This window comes from Pyxicephalus adspersus, chromosome 10, assembly GCF_032062135.1.
Source record: "Pyxicephalus adspersus chromosome 10, UCB_Pads_2.0, whole genome shotgun sequence".
NCBI classification, from domain to species: domain Eukaryota; kingdom Metazoa; phylum Chordata; class Amphibia; order Anura; family Pyxicephalidae; genus Pyxicephalus; species Pyxicephalus adspersus.
This window is the reverse complement of record NC_092867.1, coordinates 57790374-57810610: the sequence shown is the minus strand read 5'-3', so window position 1 is coordinate 57810610 and position 20237 is coordinate 57790374. Positions and strand designations below refer to the sequence as shown.

Here is a 20237-nt window from a genome sequence, read left to right as displayed (position 1 = left end):
ACCACAGCAGTGAGGATTGACCCAACCTCACCTTGGCAACCAGATTAGTGGACAAACTTATCTTATATACAATATTTCTTACACTTCTATATCATGCAACAAAATTCTTATACTCTATAAATTAAACAGAGGCCATGAGTGTGCACATATTCAATAAAAGATTTCCCAAATCTTCCTAAGGATCCAGTCCTTCTATGGGGGATTCTACATTGCCACAATGCTTAGGTTCGTAAGATATCTACAGGGACCCAGGGGAGGGCTGAGGTAGAAAAGAAAATTTCTACCTAACTTATCCTGGTCCTTTTAGGGTAGGTAGATATCCCGCTTCTGACGCCACACTTGAGGCGATTTTTTGCTGATCCCAGATCAGTTTATCCCTCTCTATTATGACCTTGGGAGCAGTGAATAACACACAAGCAGCTCAAGCTTGTAGTTATATCACTTCTTCTCAAATCTTTATTATCACATCGCAGTTTATATAGTCAGACAACAAGGTGGAAGACACTTAGTAGTTAGTCAATAACAAGAAACTTAATTAACAACTTCGCTGAGCAAGATGTTTCAAGGAAAGAAGCCTCAAGGTAAGGATGGAGCAAATATTGACCTACTGATAAGGAGGATATAACTAGTTTCCACACAACTCAATTATCTGCAAAATATAGCAAAAAATACAAAAACAACTTAAATTCAAAACTCAGCAAAATTATACTCCTTACAGTCACCCTATACATGAATTGTGTTATTGGCAGGTGTACCAGGTGAAAAGAAAAAACAGATTCTCTTTATGGACAACCACAATCAGGCCACAATGTTTAGGCTGTCCACCATTAGCTAAATAGACATTCTTTGTTGGCAGAAAGTCAATTCTAACTGGTGGTTGTTCCTTCCTCATAGGTGGTCAGTTATCCTTCGTAGGTGGTTGGGCTTCCTCACAGGCAGTCGGTTATTCCTCGTGGGTGGTCAGTTGTTCCTCACAGGCAGTCAGCCATTCCTCGGAGGTGGTTGGCTGTTCCTCGTGGGCGGTTATTTTTTATTGGTGGCTGCTCATTTATTATAGTCAGTATTTTGTGCAGTACAAAGTGAGCTAACTCCATGGGCACAACACTCATAAATACCCCATGCATATAGCAAAAATAAAACTGATGAATAAATGATAATAATAGTCATTGCATTGAAGATAATAAGAAACCAGTACTTAATGTAATTCTAATATTGGCAATAACATTTGAAATAATTCGCAGTCCTAATTTCACACCCCACTCATAATATTTATGGTCTTATTTGAACACAAGTTCTCACCAAGTAACAGTCGTGTTTTTTTATTTTTAAATCATCATGACCGGAAGTTCCTTGAGTCCTACTATTACTTCCCGGATTAGATCATACCGCGCTTTGTGAATATCCCCGACGTAGCTAAGGGCGCCGAGACTGTTTTGTTATGGTAACTAAGGCTACAATAGAGGCCCAGGCCAATCATTCCTATGGAAACATAACAAGTAGCGGCTTTGACAACTGACAGGTCTCTCAGGCAACCTATCGCATTCTAACAGCAAAGTGACGGACAGTTCACCCAGCAATAGCTGCCTCTTTCATCGTCCCGCCTTATTTCTGTTAACCAATAGCCGCGCGATTTCCTGTTGCCTAGAGCAGGAAACGGATATTAAAGTGGCTGAGGCGACGGTTAATTTTAGTTGGTGAAGCTGCTTCCAGGAAGACCCGTGTGTGGTGACAGAACAGAACCCGAACCATGAGGGAGATTGTCCACCTACAGGCCGGCCAGTGTGGTAACCAGATTGGGGCCAAGGTGAGAGAATGGACTGTGTAGGCTCTTCAGGGTGATCTGTGTGTATTATAAAACCAGATTTCCATAGAGATAGGCTCATAGGATGAAAGGGTGTAATTACCTTTAAGATGGTTGTACATGGTACAAAATGTATCTTTTGTTTCTGTATATTTCGCTGGGTGTGGCCCCTCTCTGCCTAGGCATTGAAAGTGGCTTAGGGTAGGGTAAACCATTTGTGACCAGAAGGGTCATGTGCTCTGCAGACCTGGCCATGTCCTCCGGATCATAAGGCTTCCAATACTTTACTCCTTGCTACTAGAATTAGTATTTTTCCAAATCCTTGGAGAGTATAACAAAGGCAGCCTGCTATTAGGTTATGCTTGTTATCTGCTAATCATGGTGTTAATTCTGCCATCTTTTTGATAAAATGCATATGAAGAATGTAGAATCATGGTGTAACTTGTATCAGAGTTCGTAATGAAGTGTTCTGTGTCTCCTAGTTCTGGGAAGTGATCAGCGATGAGCATGGCATTGACCCAACTGGCACATACCACGGTGACAGCGATCTCCAGCTGGAAAGAATAAACGTCTATTATAATGAGGCTACAGGTAGGGTGTTCCTCCTCCTACAATGCTGGTCCTCCTGTGTAGCTTATGGTTGTGACAAAGCTTAACGTCTATCTTTAATTTATTTGCAGGTGGAAAATACGTTCCCCGTGCCATCCTGGTGGATCTGGAGCCAGGCACAATGGACTCTGTGCGATCCGGACCTTTCGGACAGATCTTCAGACCAGACAACTTTGTATTTGGTAAATGTCTTGGTGCTTTAGCTTGTTGCGGGACATTAGTCACATGTTCTTGGCATGTTTTTAGCAGTTGGGGGAGGCGATCTCCCAGTTGGTTTAATAGCTATGGTGTAGACCCTGGGGCCATACCTGTTCTGGGTTTCTATAAAGGCCACCCCTGACTACCTTATACTTGGAGGTTTTTATAGTGCTCTCCCACCATTTCTTTTACCATGACTGGCTGTTAATACTTATGTTTCCTATACTGGGCTTCATGTAACTTCTGTTCACATTGCTTAACGTTTCTTAAGGCCTGTCACTTCTTTCATTTGATGCTGTGTGTGGCAGCAATTGTAGTTGCTACAAAGGGTTAGCAGAAAAGTGCCCTGCCATTTGGTAATATTGGATTTTTTTTCTTATACAGGTCAGAGTGGTGCTGGCAACAACTGGGCAAAGGGGCACTACACAGAGGGAGCTGAACTGGTTGACTCTGTATTGGATGTCGTAAGGAAGGAAGCAGAAAGTTGTGATTGTCTCCAGGGCTTTCAACTCACACACTCTCTAGGTGGTGGCACAGGCTCTGGTATGGGTACCCTCCTAATCAGCAAAATCAGAGAAGAGTATCCTGACAGAATTATGAACACTTTCAGTGTTGTGCCTTCCCCTAAAGTGTCCGACACTGTAGTAGAGCCATACAATGCCACCTTGTCTGTGCACCAGCTTGTAGAGAACACAGATGAGACCTACTGCATAGATAATGAAGCCCTTTATGATATTTGCTTTAGAACCCTTAAACTCACCACCCCCACCTATGGTGACCTGAACCATCTGGTATCGGCCACCATGAGTGGCGTCACTACCTGCCTGCGTTTCCCTGGCCAGCTAAACGCTGATCTGCGTAAACTGGCTGTCAATATGGTACCCTTCCCCCGTCTGCATTTCTTTATGCCAGGCTTTGCTCCGCTAACTAGCCGCGGCAGCCAACAGTACCGTGCTTTGACTGTGCCCGAGCTGACGCAGCAGATGTTTGATTCAAAAAACATGATGGCTGCCTGTGACCCACGTCATGGCCGCTATCTGACCGTAGCTGCTGTGTTTAGAGGACGCATGTCCATGAAAGAGGTGGATGAGCAGATGCTCAATGTCCAGAATAAGAACAGCAGCTACTTTGTTGAATGGATCCCCAACAATGTGAAAACTGCTGTCTGTGACATTCCACCACGAGGCCTAAAGATGTCTGCCACCTTCATCGGTAACAGCACAGCCATTCAGGAGCTGTTCAAGCGCATCTCTGAGCAGTTCACTGCTATGTTCCGCAGAAAGGCCTTCTTGCACTGGTACACTGGGGAAGGCATGGATGAGATGGAGTTCACCGAGGCCGAGAGCAACATGAATGACCTGGTATCAGAGTACCAGCAGTACCAAGATGCCACAGCAGAAGAGGAAGGTGAATTCGAAGAGGAGGCAGAAGAGGAAGCATAAACCAACATGTTTTTCTGTTGAATTATTTTCGTTCGTTTTTTCTTTTGTCTTGTCTTAGTCTTCTTTATTAGAAGCTGTCCTGAATATTTACACTATTAAATGAGCATTTTGTAATTTGGCTTCTTGTGCTTGCTTTTCTGATGATTACTACATTACAGTAATTTTTTCTTAAATGGAAATCTAATCTGGATGCTTGGGTAAAATATTATGGGTGCTATTGTTGACTCTGGTGCATGTTTCTGGGGCAAGGAGGACTTCCTTATTGTAGGTCAATATGTAATAATACAACACAAGGGTGCACAGTTATAAGCACATCTCTAATATACGATAAGTAGTGGCAAAAACGTTATTCCTGTTTGGAAACTTGACACTCCTTCAATGCACAATATGGTTGTGATGCTGAACGCTTGGGGAAATTTGGGTGCTATTCTGTTGACTCTGGTGTATCTTTAGGGAAGAAGGGGGACTGCCTTAATGTAGGTTAATATAATACAACACACAAGGGCTTACAGTTGTGGGCACATCTCTAATCTACTGTAAGTGGTGGCAAAAACTCAAGCAAAAGGTTAGTTGCCAGGATTCACTGTGGTATCCTTGCTGCCTTTCTATATTGCTTACCATGCCTTGTTCTGAACATTGTGACGGCTGTCTTGGTTGTCAGTGCTGCCTCCTGATGGGTGGGCTGGTGATGAAGAAGCAGCAAGTGGTGCAGGGAGCATGAATCTATAGAATGATGTAAAAGCGGGGTATTCTGCTTTCAAAATTGAAGTATGTCTTTGGGTACAGCTGCCAGTTCACCTAATATATGTGCTGGCAGTCAATAACGGCAACATCTTGGATGAGGTTATCTCCAACTGCAGTATTTTTCTGGTTGGTTAGATTTCCTCTATACATGTTTCATCCACCTACCAAGATCTTTCTATGCACTTACCACGTTTTGTTTTGGATAGCAAGGTTAGGGCGTCAACCAAGTGTGTGGGGTTTTATTTTTATTTTTTTTTTTTTTTTTTCTGCTGGCTGCATCTTCGTTTCAATTGTCTCCTTTTTATGGTACTCCTTGCCATTGTTAAGTGAGTATAAATCCTCCTTTTTGACCCCTGCAGTGGTGGTAAACTCTAGCTGGGGTTTTTTTTTTCTCATTTTAGAGTTGGCCACATAAACAATAATACCAAAAAAAATAAAATTGTGTTTGAACCACTTCCAAACTTTCAAAACACATTGTGACTTTAGGAAATGCTTTAAAGCAGTGGTTTCCACCCCCCGTGCTGCAGACCATGCTTGGTGAGTTGGGGGCCACAAATGACAGGGGGTGGTAGCGCCAGCGGCCCTCCTTACACAGGAGAATGGCAGAACAATGAATGTAAGGCTTACACTTCGCTGCCATTCCCCGCCACCTGACCCCACACCAGCTCTCTTTTTCTACTTTTCTATTCTCAGCTAGTGTGCTGAGAGGAGGCGGAAATTTTAATTTCTGATTTAAGGGGTTTATTTTTTTGTTTTTATGGTAAAAGGCCTTCTGGGGAGGGGATAAGGAAGTCCTGTACTCTATGCACCAAATAAATTAGGACTTGGTCCCATATGATGTTGGTTTAGTTTAATTGGCCATTAACCATGAAGGAGAGGAGTTTATGTATCCGGCCTACACTTGATTGTAAAGGAGAGATTCCAGCCTGTTGACACAACTTTTTTTGTAGATCCCCTAGTACAGTTTTCCTTGTAGCCCTTATAAAAAAAAATGTGCTATTCGTGTCCAACTCATGTAGCCATGTGGTAGTGCTATATTCCTAAACTGCCAGGCATTTAATGGGGTAATGGATTATAAATTTGGGTTTTGGATTATGCTGGGGTAAAGGGTTCGATTCTCCATAAGGTTGCTGGCTATATTCACACTGGGAAGATTAATCCGTTCTGTTTGCTCATCATTGTAGCCAGGACAGAAAATGATGAGAGATCCAAAATCTGACCAGCTTTAATCCATGCTATCAAAAATCTGAATCTGGGAAAAGCGCATACAGCACAGCAGCGGGCAGGGCAGCAGGTTTGGTGGGTAAAGGGGGGAAGCACAATGAGCGCTTATCATGTCCTCAGGCGGCAGGACCCAAATCCAAGATGGTGGACGCGTGGTATTTGGCTGCACATGCGGCATCCAGAGCATTCCCCGGCACAATCTCTAGCAGAACCCAGAGGAAAGGGCAAGGAGAAAGGGAGGGGGGAGCCTCACTACCAATGAGTTCTGTTCATGGCCTCTGATCTCCTGTTCTCAGCTCCCATCAGCCTGAATCACAGCTTTAAGGAGCACTCGGTGACACCAGCTCCCCAGCATCTGGGGGAGCTCACCAGATACCAGCCCAGTCTTCCCAATCCACACAGATCTTTGCATGAAACCAACACAACTACAGCTCCCAGCAGCATCATGGAGGGGGAACATAGGCTATTACAACACATGGCTGCCCTGCTTCAGATGGAACTGGACAAAACTTCATCCTCCAACACTCTCAATTCAGGAGGAACCTCCAGAGCTTGGGCACCCGTCTTGATCTGATTGAACAAAAACTAGATGATACATTTATCAGTGTATTGCAGAATTCAGCACAAATCACAGTTTCACGCACAAATTGATCATTTCCACATAAAGATTGATGACCTTGAAATTTGTGCACAACGCAATATTTTTCGCATAAATGGTTTACCTGAAGTCGTAAAAGATATTGCAGAAACTACTAAAAAAAATTCTAAAAAAGTCTAATATATAAAGTAAAATATGAATTCCTGATCTCCCTTTTAAAATATATTTTGTCTTCTTTTAAAATGTCTTTGTTGGAAATTGTCTCCCTAACGGACCAGGGTCATAAATTTCCCCTTATCATATATTCCTTGATCTGACAACCAGCATCCTTCCAGAACCTCTAGTTTACAGCACTCATTGCAAAAGTTGGAGTTTTGTGTCTCCAGGTGTCATGTGGCCCCTGATTTACCTCTGAGCTGTATTCTGAAACCCAGTTATTAATAATCTTTGTACTTCCAATATACCATTCTGTATAAAGTAGTAGTTGACTGATTTGTAGTTGGATCATTATGGTGAGCATTTTGAGACCAAGGACTAGACTAGTCTATGCCTCAGGGAAGCCTGGAACCCATATGTAGCCTGTCCTGGTGAACCATAAGTCCCAGACATGCCTAGTTTGGTCTCTGTGAACTCCTTATTTTGTGGTGATTAATAATCTGGGGGTTGGCAGTTCATAAAACCTGTACTTGTGAAATTATTAACAATAGCTAGAATAAGGGCATTTGGGAAGTGTCCACAGAACATCATAACTCATGTGGACACCGCCATTCAGACCCCTACCCGGCTGTCATTGGATTGTTGTATTAGTCCCACCTCTGTTGTTGGCCTAGACCTAGTCTAGCAGAGACAGTTCTCACTGACATCCTGTTGCTAAAGACAACGGCACTGACACATTGAGCACTGCAGGGAGCCCAGTGACTCTGACTAATAACCAGAACTTTACACAGCAACCTGGACCAAGGCAAACCAACTCTACCTAAGTATTAATTCACAATTTTCCCTTTTATTGTATGCTGTTGCTATAGTTCTGCTATTGTTCTGTTATCGTTCTTAGATTAGTCTTTATTTTTCTGTATTTGTTTATGCTCTGTATTTGTATGTTTTTACTTATTAAACACTATAAAAAGTGTAAGCTGAATCTCTGAATGCTCTATAATAGTGTACATTGCTAATCCGAAACGTTACTATAATATTGTGATTGCTGAGACATCCCTGTCTGGAGTGGCAGTGGGTGACACTAAAGAAGCAGAATCATAACTGCGGTTGTCAAAGAGTATTGGTGCGTGCTTCCGTCTAAGCACGTGGTGGCAGTCTACCTGTGATGGTGTGTGTGGCAAGGGTTACCAGAGTGGTTAACCTTGCCCCGTAATGGCCCCTCTTCAGCCTGCTCGGGCTTGGACTGTTGCTGAGCGTGCTGGAAAGTTTATGTGCAGGGTGCGGGCTGAGAGGGCGTTCGTCACATATTGGTGGCAGAGCGGTGGGACCTTGGTGGTTGTACTGCTTAGGGGTGTTGTGCTGTGCTCAGATTGAGGCATTTTGGGTACCAGTGATATTTAACAGAGCGCAGTCATTGTTAAAGACGCGCGATAGTCGGAGATCGTGCATCCCCCGACATCCCTCGTCAGTTTGCTGAAATCTGTTCCTACTTAGAGCATTAGTGCAGGGTTAAGTGATGGACTCGGTACTGAAGGACTGTGACCCCAGGGGAAGCAGTTCTTGGGGATAGGCCAGTGCATAAGTTTTTTTTTTTAGAGAACATATAGCAACAGTTCCCCCACCCCATCTTTGTTTTCCTATCCTTTTATTTTGCAACCATGCCTGGTCCAGTGGATTACAAACGGATGGGCAAAGCTGACCTGTTCAACCTATGTGAGGTCAAAGGCATCCCAACAACCCAGGGCAGATGAAGGAGCAGCTGATCTGCACTCTGGTGGAGCAAGGAAGGGGCAGAGCAAGCCCTTGAGGTGAGGTCGCTGGATACGAACCCTCATGCATCAGAGATGGCACCAGAAGAGGAACAGTCTTCCTCACCTGAGAATGTGGACAGACGTGGTGTCCAGGGTGATCAACTGGATAATTGGATATCATCCACGGGAAATGATCAGCAGTTGCAGGGCTCTGATGATCCAGGGCTTTGCCTTCAGCTTATGCTCCAGCTTCAACAAGCAGCAGAGCGCCAAGCTGAGATGGAAGAAGAAGAGCGCCGAGCTGAGAGGAGGCGGCAGAGCAACATGAACTGGAGATGGCTAAACTCCGGTTACAGCGTCAAGGTCAGGCACCCAGTTCCTGAGCAGAGCGATTCTCTGGTGAGAGATCTTAAATTTTCAGTGATGGATAAGGACAGTGATATCGATACCTATCTGCAGTGTTTTGAAAAAGCGTGTCAACAGTATCAGTTACCCCAGGAAAAGTGGGCTGGTTACCTGACCCCAGGCCTGAGAGGCAAAGCTTTGGATGCTTTTGTAACATTGCCTCTTGAGATGAATGATGACTAAAAAGTTATAAAGAATATAATTACAAAATATAAGCTCACCCCCAGATATTTACCAGAAGAGGTTTTGGTCCCTGCGTAAAGTGGCCACTGACACCTACAAGGAACTTGTCCATCAGATGCGCACCACCTTCTGGCAGTGGGTCAAGGGACTGAAAAAAGAGACTTATGAGCACTTGGGGAACCTAATCATCCAGGACCAATTTTTCCATAGCTGTCCCCCTAAAATCAAACAGTTTGTGCTAGGGCGCCAGCCTATGTCAGCGGATGAAGCAGCAGAGTTGGCAGACCTCTGTCACTACCCGGGTGACAGAGCTGCTCCTAGGTCCCGGAGGGGAGGAAAACCACCACCACTATCTACTACTTCTACCCCAGCGACCCAAACACAGCAGCCACCAATGCCACCAGTTTCTTCCATCAGTTTTGGTTCAGCGGATCTTTAGAAGTGCTTCAATTGTGGCAAATCTGGACACCTCTGGATCACCTGCCCTTCACCCAAACAGATGACAGCACCGAGGCAGCCCACTAACAACTCCTCTTCTGTGTTGCTTGTTGCTGAAGAAGTAGTGGGTCACACTAAAATCATCAACCTGTTACTGTGAACAATCAGATCGTGAGTGGCTTTCGGAATACTGGCGCAGATGTCCCCCTTATACAGCCTGACTTAATCGACAAGGAGAGTATCATTCCTAACAAGTATCTTACTCTTAGTGGAGTTGGGGGTACCCATTCCTTTGTGCCTACTGTGGAAGTTCTCATTGATTGGGGGCCGGCAGGGGTACCAAGATTGTGGGAGTCTCAAGTACCAGTACTGCTCGGAGCAGATTTGGGCACTCTTATTTCCTACTATGAACCATCTGGAGCTATGCAGGATTTTTCAGCAGAACCCTCCGAACATTCCAAGGTACTGAACAAAGATGCAGAGGCATCATCTGAGGGACCTGGGGATGGACAGAGGGAGGAAAGTGGGTTGGAAAACAACAATTCACCAAAGGTTGGTGATAAGGAGATAATGATGTGTTAGATGTGCTAGATTTGTTAGCTGACACCCGGGAGGTGAGTAATGAGCCAAGCACCAACTCACAACTCTTCCTCCTCCAGAAGGATCAGCTGCTGAAAGTGTTCACACCGCACAGGTGCACATTCACTTTAAACCAGGGAGAACGCACCTTGCTGTCCACAAAGTGGACACAGGCAGGAGATGCTGCAATTAGGGGTCATTCAGAAGTCCCACAGTGCATGGGCATCCCCGGTAGTTTTGGTCCCCAAAAAGGATCGAACCTCCAGGTTCTGTGTGGACTACAGAAAACTTAAAGCCATCACCTCATCTGATGCCTACCCAATGCCTGGAATTGAAGATTTGTTGGATAAGCTGGCAGGTGCCTGCTATCTGACAATAATGGATCTAAGCCGGGGGTACTGGCGAACTCCCCTATAACCGGAAGCCCAGGAAAAATCTGCTTAGGGGGCAGTGCTGCACCATTTTTTTTAAAAAAAAGGATGTTGCACTTGAAAAAAAAAACAGAATTTTTACTTTACATTATTGGGTTGTCTACCCTTTTATGTAAAGTAAAAATTCTTAGTTTCCTAATGACTTTTCATTTATCTGTTTTCTGACGCAACAGGTCTATATTGGACATTATTATTTTATTAATAATATTATTAATATTAATAGTATGTGTAAATTGTGTAAAATGTATTTGTTAAATACCCAATAAAAAGACTGAAATACAAAAATCTGAATCTGTGCCCTTATGTATAAGCGTGGAGCATGCCCCATTTGTGTCTCATGACAAGAAGCATGTAAACTTTTTTAAAATTTGCATCATGCTGTTTCTTTAATGGTTAAACATAAAAGCAGAGGAGCAACCAAATATCTGAAATGTGTCAGGATAACAGACTTGATTAGAATGGAGCCATTTTAGTATCTGTAGGACCTTACCTTTATTAAAAATATTCAGCTGAGGGTTTTTGACAGAAGAAAGCAGATATTCAAGATCAACTGTGGATTTAAAAGCCCAGATTTATCAATGAAATGCGCATACGCACGCGCCGGCCAGGAAGCTCTATTACCGCGAGTCTTGCCCGAGGTCTAGTAAACTTGCCTGCCGGTTTCCTTCAAAGATGAGCAAAAATCTTGAATACGCCAATTAAGGCGATTCATTTTCAGCTGCGCGATTCAGGAGGAGATGTTAACCTCAGTAATGAGGTGATAGCAATTGATTAGCGCACACCTGCGCCCTGTTCTGTGCCCATCTCCAGTCCATTTTACTGGTCAGTTTGAATCTTTAATGCTTGATGTTTTTTTTGTGTAAGTGCTACTTTTTTATGTTACATTCTACTCAATCACAAACTTGCTTCATTTAGAGTTACATTTGTTGCACTTTTTGTTACTTTTTCTTTTGGTTGCAACACTGCAAACTAATTTCTATCAAGCTGGATATATACTAAGTAGGACTTTCAAATATGTCATCACACAATAGTATGAGTGTAAAAAAATATGTGAACAAACATTTGTGACCTGATAAAAATTTCATTCCAGTTTGACTTTAGAGAAATCAAATATTTTAGTAAAAGATTATAGGCAAACATGACACATAACATAATACATGTATTAACCACCTGAGCGTTACACTGAGGTCTAAATTTCTGTACCAAAAGTGATCCACTGTTTTTCATGAAATTTTTTTTTTAAATTGTAGACCTGTAACTTACAGAAATATGTCCGAACAGGGGTTGTCACATATTGGTATTTGAATGTATTATGTGCATATTCCTTTTCTGAATAAATTGTCATTATTTTTTTTTATTTTTTTCAATAATCTGACATTTGCACTCATGTTGATTTGCCCCCACACAACTCCTGTGTTCATTTGTAGTTGTGTTATAGGTTTGTTGTCATTGTGCTGTGCTGCCTGATCTTAGCACTATTGTATACAAACACACTTCCACTCGCTGTACAAACTGGTTGTGAATTAGTTGTCCAGCTGAGTTGCATACTCATTCTTAACACACCTGATGGTGATGGAAGGAGGTCCAGGTTCCAAGCACAACATCAAAGCTCATTGATTGCCAAGCTCACAAGCAGGGTCTCTCTCTCTTATGAACAGATGTTGTGTTGTTGCTTAACGTAACCACCTGGGCGTTTCACTGATATCTGGATTTCTGTACCAAAAGCGGTACACTGTTAAGACTTACTTGTGATGATTTGGAGTCACCGTATGTAGGATATCACATGGGTAGGTATGTGTCTTAATACAAAATGCAGTCTCTAGGTAAAAAAGGTTTAGATGAGTTGATCTTAATACAGCATTCAACTATAGTAAGGGTTAGGGAGGTCTATTAACAAAAAAAAAATAATAAGGATTTTTGGAAATAAGGAGTGAGTCAGTAGGTTCATCAAATCATTAGGGATGCAGTAAAGATAAAAAGAAAAAATATTTTAGATAGAAGACATACTTAGAAATTAGTGAATATCTTCAATTGATAGGGGTAACTAAATTTGTGTTGGTTTGTGTTGGAGGGTATCGTGCAGGTAACAATATTTTGAGTTATGTAAAATATTACTGGGAGAGAAGCAAGGCAGAAACCTTTGGCACAGGATGTTTTAGAATAACCAATTCCTTGAGGTCGGAAATATGTCTTGTTTATCGATAATAGGAATAATAGACCATAATGTGGAGTAACAAATTACTAATTGTGCTAAAATGGTTCTACAGAAAGTTGTTCCATACAAGGTATAGAGCAGGGGTCAGCAAACTCTGGCCTTTGGGCCAGATACAGCCAAGCCAGTAGTCCGTTCCGGCCCCACAATTGATCCGGCCTAATGTCAGCCGGCAGGGGTCCGCAACCCGCGGCTCCAGAGTTGCATGCGGCTCTTGGTCCTCCTTGTTATGCCTCCCTTCTCTATTTACCGTGGCTGGCGTTAACACTTCCGTCAGTGGGGTAAGAGGCGTTTCCCTTCAGGGGCATTCTTGGTGGGGGGCGGAACTATCAGCACATGACTCAAAAGAGAGAGTCCGGCCTAGTGTGCCTTCTTGAGGTCCTAAAATGGCCTAGTAGTCAAAAAGTTTGCTGACCCCTGGTATAGAGTTATATATATATATATATATATATATATATATATATATATATATATATTTATATATAGAAGAATATATAAAAACAAACGAAAAATGAAATGTTGTACTCACATATAAAGAAAGTGGTAGTAAACAAGGATCACCTTACGTATATGAAAGGTGGCTCAGTATATAATACATGGTATTATATAATTACAAGAAAAGGAAAGAAAGAGAAATACTCAATACGACAAGGTATTTAGGTTTGAGAGAGGAATGGTTTAAAACTTAACATCATCAAATCAATCTTAACATCATCACATCATTAAGTACTGGGAATTTGGTTGCTTTCAAGTTTACAATCCCTTTGCATTCCATTTCCAATAGTGGGGTTGGGGGGGACAGATTCCAACGCATAGAAGATATTTACGAAGGGGTCCAACTTGTGTTATAATTTGCATATAGGCAGCTTAATAGGACAAAACGTGGCAGAGGGCAGAAGTGGACACCTAAACCCCACTATGCATGCGCAAGTTGTCCACACATGCGCTGTTCCCCTGCAATTACGCTGGTTACAAAACCATATAAGGGCAGGAAATCCCCATTCCCAGCCTGACCCACAACGCTGCAGCACCTCTGTATGCCAAACTCTGCACAAGATTAGACTCCAATGTTTTACAGTTGAAATCCCTTTAATCTCCCCTCTAATCTAGTTACCCCTAAAAATTGAAGTAATTCTGCAATTTATGAGTATGTCTTCTATCTGAAATATTTTTTCCTTTTTTTATTGCTTCCCCAATGATTTGATGAACCTACTGACTTACTACTACCCTGTTTCCCCTATGATAAGGCACTGTCTTATATTTTTTGAAATGCCAAAATACGCCCTAGGTCTTATTTTCAGGGGGATGTCTTATTTTTCCATGAAGGAGACTACAGTACACATTTATTGTTGAAAATCACTCATGATCACTCATGTGCCATTCATTGTCCCCTTTTGATCACTCACGTGCCATTCATTGTCCCCTTCTGATCACTCTGTGCCATTCATTGTCCCCTTCGGATCACTCTGTGCCATTCGTTGTCCCCTTCTGATCACTCTGTGCCATTCATTGTCCCCTTCTGATCACTCATGTGCCATTCTCTGTGCCATTCATTGTCCCCTTCTGATCACTCATGTGCCATTCATTGTCCCCTTCTGTTCACTGACTCACTTTTTTACCGTACGGCCGGGTAACAGACTCCGTTAGGGCAGGGATCAGCAGCTTGCTTGTCCTTCCTGGTGCGGAGTCGTAGGCACATGCGCGGCCTTTGAAGTTACTTTTTGTTTCGCTCTGCACTGCAGCCAGCACCGAGGAGTCACACAGAGGCACACAGTTACCCACCATACCACCTGAGCGGGAGATTCCTTTAGGCGCAGGTATAGGGGGGTGTCTTATTTGCGGGGGCTGCTTTATTTTATTGTTTTGGGCGAAATCGGGGGGGTGTGCCTTATTTGATGGGGATGGCTTATCATCGGGAAAACACGGTATGCTCCTTATTTAAAAAAAAATACTAATAACTTTTTTTTGTTATAGACCTCCCCAACCCTTACTTTAGTTGAATGCTGTATTATGATCAACTCATCTAAACCCGCACCCATTTTTTACCTAGAGACTGCGTTGTGTATTAGGGACACATACCTAACAATGTGATATTTTACATACGGTGACTCCAAATCATCCAAAGTACTTCTAGGTACATGTATGATACCAGGTATATGTACTAGATTGCTCTAACCTAAAAAACTACTGTCAATACATCCACTCTAGCTATCATATACTAGTCTCCAATCACTAATATTTTCCTGTGTGTATACCGTTTTCATCCACTATGCTGAATACTTCAATTCTAATTTTATGCAAATTGGGAACATACCCTGAATGCACGCTTTATGAACAGCTTTTGAAAAATGATCGATACCAAAATCCCCTGAAGAAGCCGCTAGGCGAAACCCGTTGGAAAAAGGAACATTTTTGTTGATAAAATAGGGATCTCATTGTCTAGCTGATTGGTCAACCTCCCCATGAAGTACAATGTGGGAAAGACCAAATTCAACTTTTAAATTAATTATTGTCAAAAAACCGGTTGATTCTTCCAAATTTTTTTTTTCTGTGCGGCACAAAATACTAGATATTTTCTGTCTTTTCTCCCATCTACAGGATTCTCTTTATGGACAACCACAATCAGGCCACAATGTTTTGGCTGTCCACCCTTAGCTAACTGGACATTCTTTGTTGGGAGAAAGTCAATTCTAATTGGTGGCTGCTCCTTCATCATAGGTGGTCAGTTATCCATTGTAGGTGGCTGGTCATTCCTTCACATAGGTGAGCAGTCATACCTCGGAGATGGTTGGCCTTCCTCACAGGCAGTCGGGTATACCTCGTGGGTGGTCAGTTGTTTCTCGTAGGCAGTCAATCCTCCCTCGGAGGTGGTTGGTTGTTCCTCGTGGGCGGTCATTTTTTATTGGTGACTGCTTATTCCTTATAGTCAGTATTTTGTGCATAATACTCTGCTGAAGTAATTATAATACTAATAATCATTACATTGAATATAATAAGAAACCACTATTTAATGTAATTTGAATATTGACAATGACATCGTACTGCCCTTTGTGAATATCCCCAACACAGCAAAGGGCGCTAGTGTCCCATGAGATAATCCAACCCTCAGAATGCGTACTACCAGCTGATTGGGGGTATACAATGACAACACAATCAGTAGTGTCTGCTCTGTCTGTGCACACATCTCCTATCTTTTTCAATGGGAATGTGCTTCAATGTGAGCTCCCCCGGAGTGGGCATGTCCTATAGACCCCGGAGATCAGCTGTGCCCCACCCACCTTGTACTGTGAGATAACCCCGCACCTCATACATCAGCAGCATGAGAGCTGTGTCTGTGTCGATGGTGCTGTCATTACCCCCATGTATAAACCTTAAAATCTCCCACACCGATTGTTGTAGAAACCTGAAATTTTAGGGTACACAGGGGACCCCGAGAGCTGCTACTAAACCTAATTTTAGTCTCCTGAACATAACAAGTTGCCAGATAAGACGTCTAAAACATAAATTCCTATTAACAATCAGGGATGTTTTCTCAATAAAGTAAACCTAAAGTAAAAAAAAAAAAAGGTGACACCTTTATTTGCAAAGATCCATGGTGATTGGCTTTTTCAAGACCAGGGTCCCAAATAGAGTTTGCATATTAGGGACCCCTGGGGGCCGTTTCCATGACATTGAGCATTAGGGTACTGCCAATTGTCTGTGTGCTGTGGTGCCTCAAATATAAATTTAACCTTTCAAAACTTTAAGGCTGCGTTCAGAGTGGCGGTGAGGTTGCACTGCAGTTACTCCCCATGCCATTGAATCCTACCTAGGGGAAGACGCTCCGTACCTCTCACTGCTGCATAGAGTGAAATCTGCAGATGCTGGGGTGCTAGGGACTTAGCAGCTGGTGGGGTGCTTGTTACACAATGCCCCTGATTCATCAAGCAGAATCGGATTATCGGTCGTGCATTCGTATTAGCGATCCGGAATCGTACGCGGTCTCGCTATTCAGCAACGGAAAAAGCTCGCGCACGGAGCCGCGCTTATCCGACAGCTTTTTACTGGCGATCTTGCATTAAAAGTCACTGTTCCCCTAAAAAAATCATTCTTTCTAATGGCACACACATTACCCATAGCCCTAAAAAAAAATGTTTTATTGTGAAGGCTGGAATCCGGCTGGTAGTGAGGCGGGTGTACGCGCATACTCGAGTCCGGACCGCAGTAATCCGCGATCGCTGGCCGCGCATACGTTCGCGCTTCCAGCGAGCGCGGATTTCATTGATGAATCAGGGGCAATGTGTGACAGGGTAGCATTGTAAGACAAGTATAATTTTTCTTGTGATGGCGCCGTAGTGATGACATTTTAGAGGGAGTTAGCCACAAGAGTCCTGCACTTACAGTTACATTTCCCTTTTCTTACAGAGTAATTGGGGTTCATAGAGAAAAAGGGGATAGTTATGTATGACAGGGTAGCATGATATGATGGGTATAACATTTTAATTGGGAGGGGACAAAAAGGGTTTCTTACTAGCTCCCTCATTTTCAGTTACCAACATTCCCGTTCCAGATAAATTGGGGTACATGGACCGTAAGTGGCCAGCTTTGTGTAACAAGCACCCCACCAGCTACTTAGTCCCTTGCACTGCAGATTTGACTCCAGGCAGCACTTAGCGTTACTGAATGTCTACCCAAAGACATAAGGAAGAAGTAACAGCTGCGCAACCTCACCCCCAGCGGGAACACAGCCTTAGTTTTGTGAGTGGTGAATTTTATATTTGAGGCATCACAGCGCAGACAATTGGCAGTACCCTAATGCTCATTGCCATGAAAAAGGTCCTTGGGGTCCCTAACCCGCAAAATGAATTTGAAGGCCATGCCCTTGAAATAGCCCCCTTAAAGTGGATCTATCACCACAAATTGCTACTTTATATACAGGGGTAAATAACCCTTTTGTTTTTTTAGTAAATGCCTTTATATAAAAAAATAAAAAGGCAAAGCGCCCCTCCCCTTCTGTCATTAGTGTCACTGCAATAAAGACTGAATTGGAACACATAGGCTTCTGGCATACACACGTCACGAATCCTAAGAGGCTTGGGCTCAGAGAACAAGCATGCGCAGAAGGGACTTTTATGTGGAAAAAAAGAAAGATGATGATCTCACACAGGTGCAGCAAGATAGGCACTTTTTTTTTTTTTTTAAGGTTTACATGGGGGGGATGTGTAGGGAACCCTCTAAAATGTCATCACTATGGCATCATTAGAACATATAAAACTCTGCCCATCAAAAAGAAATTGGTGTTCAGGTACTGTCGGGGTAGTCACGTGTAACAGGGGAGCATGCTTTGATGGGCAGAGTTTATGTTGTAATGATGCCATGGTGATGAAAGTTTGGGGGGTGTTATCTACAAGTGTCCCCCACTTGCATCTATAATTTTGTTTACCTGTACCTTTCCATTCTAGGGAAATTAGGGATCATTGTAGAGAAGTGGATAATTATGGATAACAGACAGCATGTTTTGATGGGCAGGAATGTTTATATTCTAATGATGCCACGCTAATGAAATTTTAGGCAGTGACGAGAGGGGGACACTGGCTGTCCTTCCCCCATCTGCTATCACATGCACAATGCTCTTAAAAAAAGCATCACCACATTTTACCATTATTATGACTTTCCCGATCCCTTTATTATAATATAAAAATTTGTTTTTCTTTTCTATTTTTGGGGAGGAACCCTCCCTTTCCATCTATACTCCCATAGTGGTAAAGACTGAAGGGTAAATCTGCTGCCCCCTCAGCTGTGTGTGACATATCCCAGGTGGTTATGGGTTGCTCCTTCTGTGTATGCCTGACACCAGGAATGTATCAGGGGCTTTCCTATTATGTAAAAGTAATCGATCGCACATATGCACGGTAAATGGCAGTTTTTTCACTGCTAATGTGAACTAAACCACATCACACAATTACACCATGAAAAACTAGGAAGTTGGATCAAAATACACAACACTGGACAGTTTGGGCATATTATGAGAAAATAAGACATACTAACAAGCCAAGAACTGGAAAGTTGGTACAAAGTATAGGGGTAAGGTAGAACACTTTTTGGTGGACCCAACTGAAAAAAAATCTCAAGGATATACACTTTGAAATAAAAGCAGAGAAATCTGCTATCAAAATTTTATTCTGTAGATTCATGCTCCCTCCACCCCACGCTGCTTCTTCATCATCACCCCACATATCAGGAGGCAGCACTGACAACAAAGACAGCCATCAGAATGTGCAGGACAGGGTATGCTAGTTAGTATACAGAAAAGCAGCAAGGATACCACAGCGAATACTGGCTAACCTTTTAGTTTTAGCCACCAGTTTTTAGGAGATGTGCTCACAACTGTGCACCCTCGTGTGTTGTATTACCACATAATAACCTACAATAAGGCAATCCCCCTTCGGCTCCTAAACATAGTCAACAAAATTGCACCCATATTGGTTTACCCAAGCATCCAATACCACAACCATATTGTGCATTGAAGGTGTAATAGGTTTCCATTCAAGAATTACTGTAATGCAAGTAATCGTCACAAAGCAGGCAGAAGCCACCAAATTACAAATTGCTAATTTAATGGTGTAAATCTTCTGTACAGCCAAAAGAGAACAAGAAGAAAAAAGCAAACAGAATGGCTTTAAGAAATATTTTACAACAGAACAAGTTGGGTTATGCTTCCTCATCTGCCTCCTCCTCAAATTCACCTTCCTCTTCCGCTGTGGCATCTTGGTACTGCTGGTACTCCGACACCAGGTCATTCATGTTGCTCTCAGCCTCGGTGAACTCCATCTCATCCATGCCTTCCCCAGTGTACCAGTGCAAGAAGGCCTTTCTGCGGAACATAGCAGTGAACTGTTCAGAGATGCGCTTGAACAGCTCCTGAATGGCTGTGCTGTTACCAATGAAGGTGGCAGACATCTTCAGGCCTCGTGGTGGAATGTCACAGACAGCAGTCTTCACATTGTTGGGGATCCATTCAACAAAGTAGCTGCTGTTCTTGTTCTGGACATTGAGCATCTGCTCATCCACCTCTTTCATGGACATGCGTCCTCTAAACACGGCAGCTACAGTCAGATAGCGGCCGTGACGGGGGTCACAGGCAGCCATCATGTTTTTTGAATCAAACATCTGCTGCGTCAGCTCGGGCACAGTTAAAGCACGGTACTGTTGGCTGCCGCGACTAGTTAGCGGGGCAAAGCCTGGCATAAAGAAATGCAGTCGGGGGAAGGGTACCATATTGACAGCCAGTTTACGCAGATCAGCATTTAGCTGGCCAGGGAAACGCAGGCAGGTAGTGACTCCACTCATGGTGGCAGATACCAAATGGTTCAGGTCACCATAGGTGGGGGTGGTGAGTTTAAGGGTTCTAAAGCAAATATCATAAAGGGCTTCATTATCTATGCAGTAGGTCTCATCTGTGTTCTCTACAAGCTGGTGCACAGACA

The 20237-nt window shown here is 43.0% G+C and overlaps 3 protein-coding genes across 7 annotated transcripts in view; 1 reads left to right on the top strand and 2 right to left on the bottom strand.

Annotated features, from left to right (window-relative positions):
• LOC140338996 (gastrula zinc finger protein XlCGF66.1-like) overlaps window positions 1–20237 on the bottom strand; it is a 231153-nt gene that overhangs the window by 184135 nt on the left and 26781 nt on the right. The window lies entirely within an intron of this gene.
• On the top strand, window positions 1636–4168 carry LOC140339063 (tubulin beta-4B chain). The gene is made up of 4 exons (XM_072423607.1): window positions 1636–1804; window positions 2284–2392; window positions 2482–2592; window positions 2993–4168. Exons 1-4 carry the CDS (start codon window positions 1748–1750, stop codon window positions 4048–4050), a joined length of 1335 nt encoding a protein of 444 aa, XP_072279708.1. The 5' UTR covers window positions 1636–1747; the 3' UTR covers window positions 4051–4168.
• On the bottom strand, window positions 19351–20231 carry LOC140339127 (tubulin beta chain). Its single transcript, XM_072423702.1, has one exon. The coding sequence runs from the start codon at window positions 20098–20100 to the stop codon at window positions 19462–19464; it is 639 nt and encodes a 212-aa protein (XP_072279803.1). The 5' UTR covers window positions 20101–20231; the 3' UTR covers window positions 19351–19461.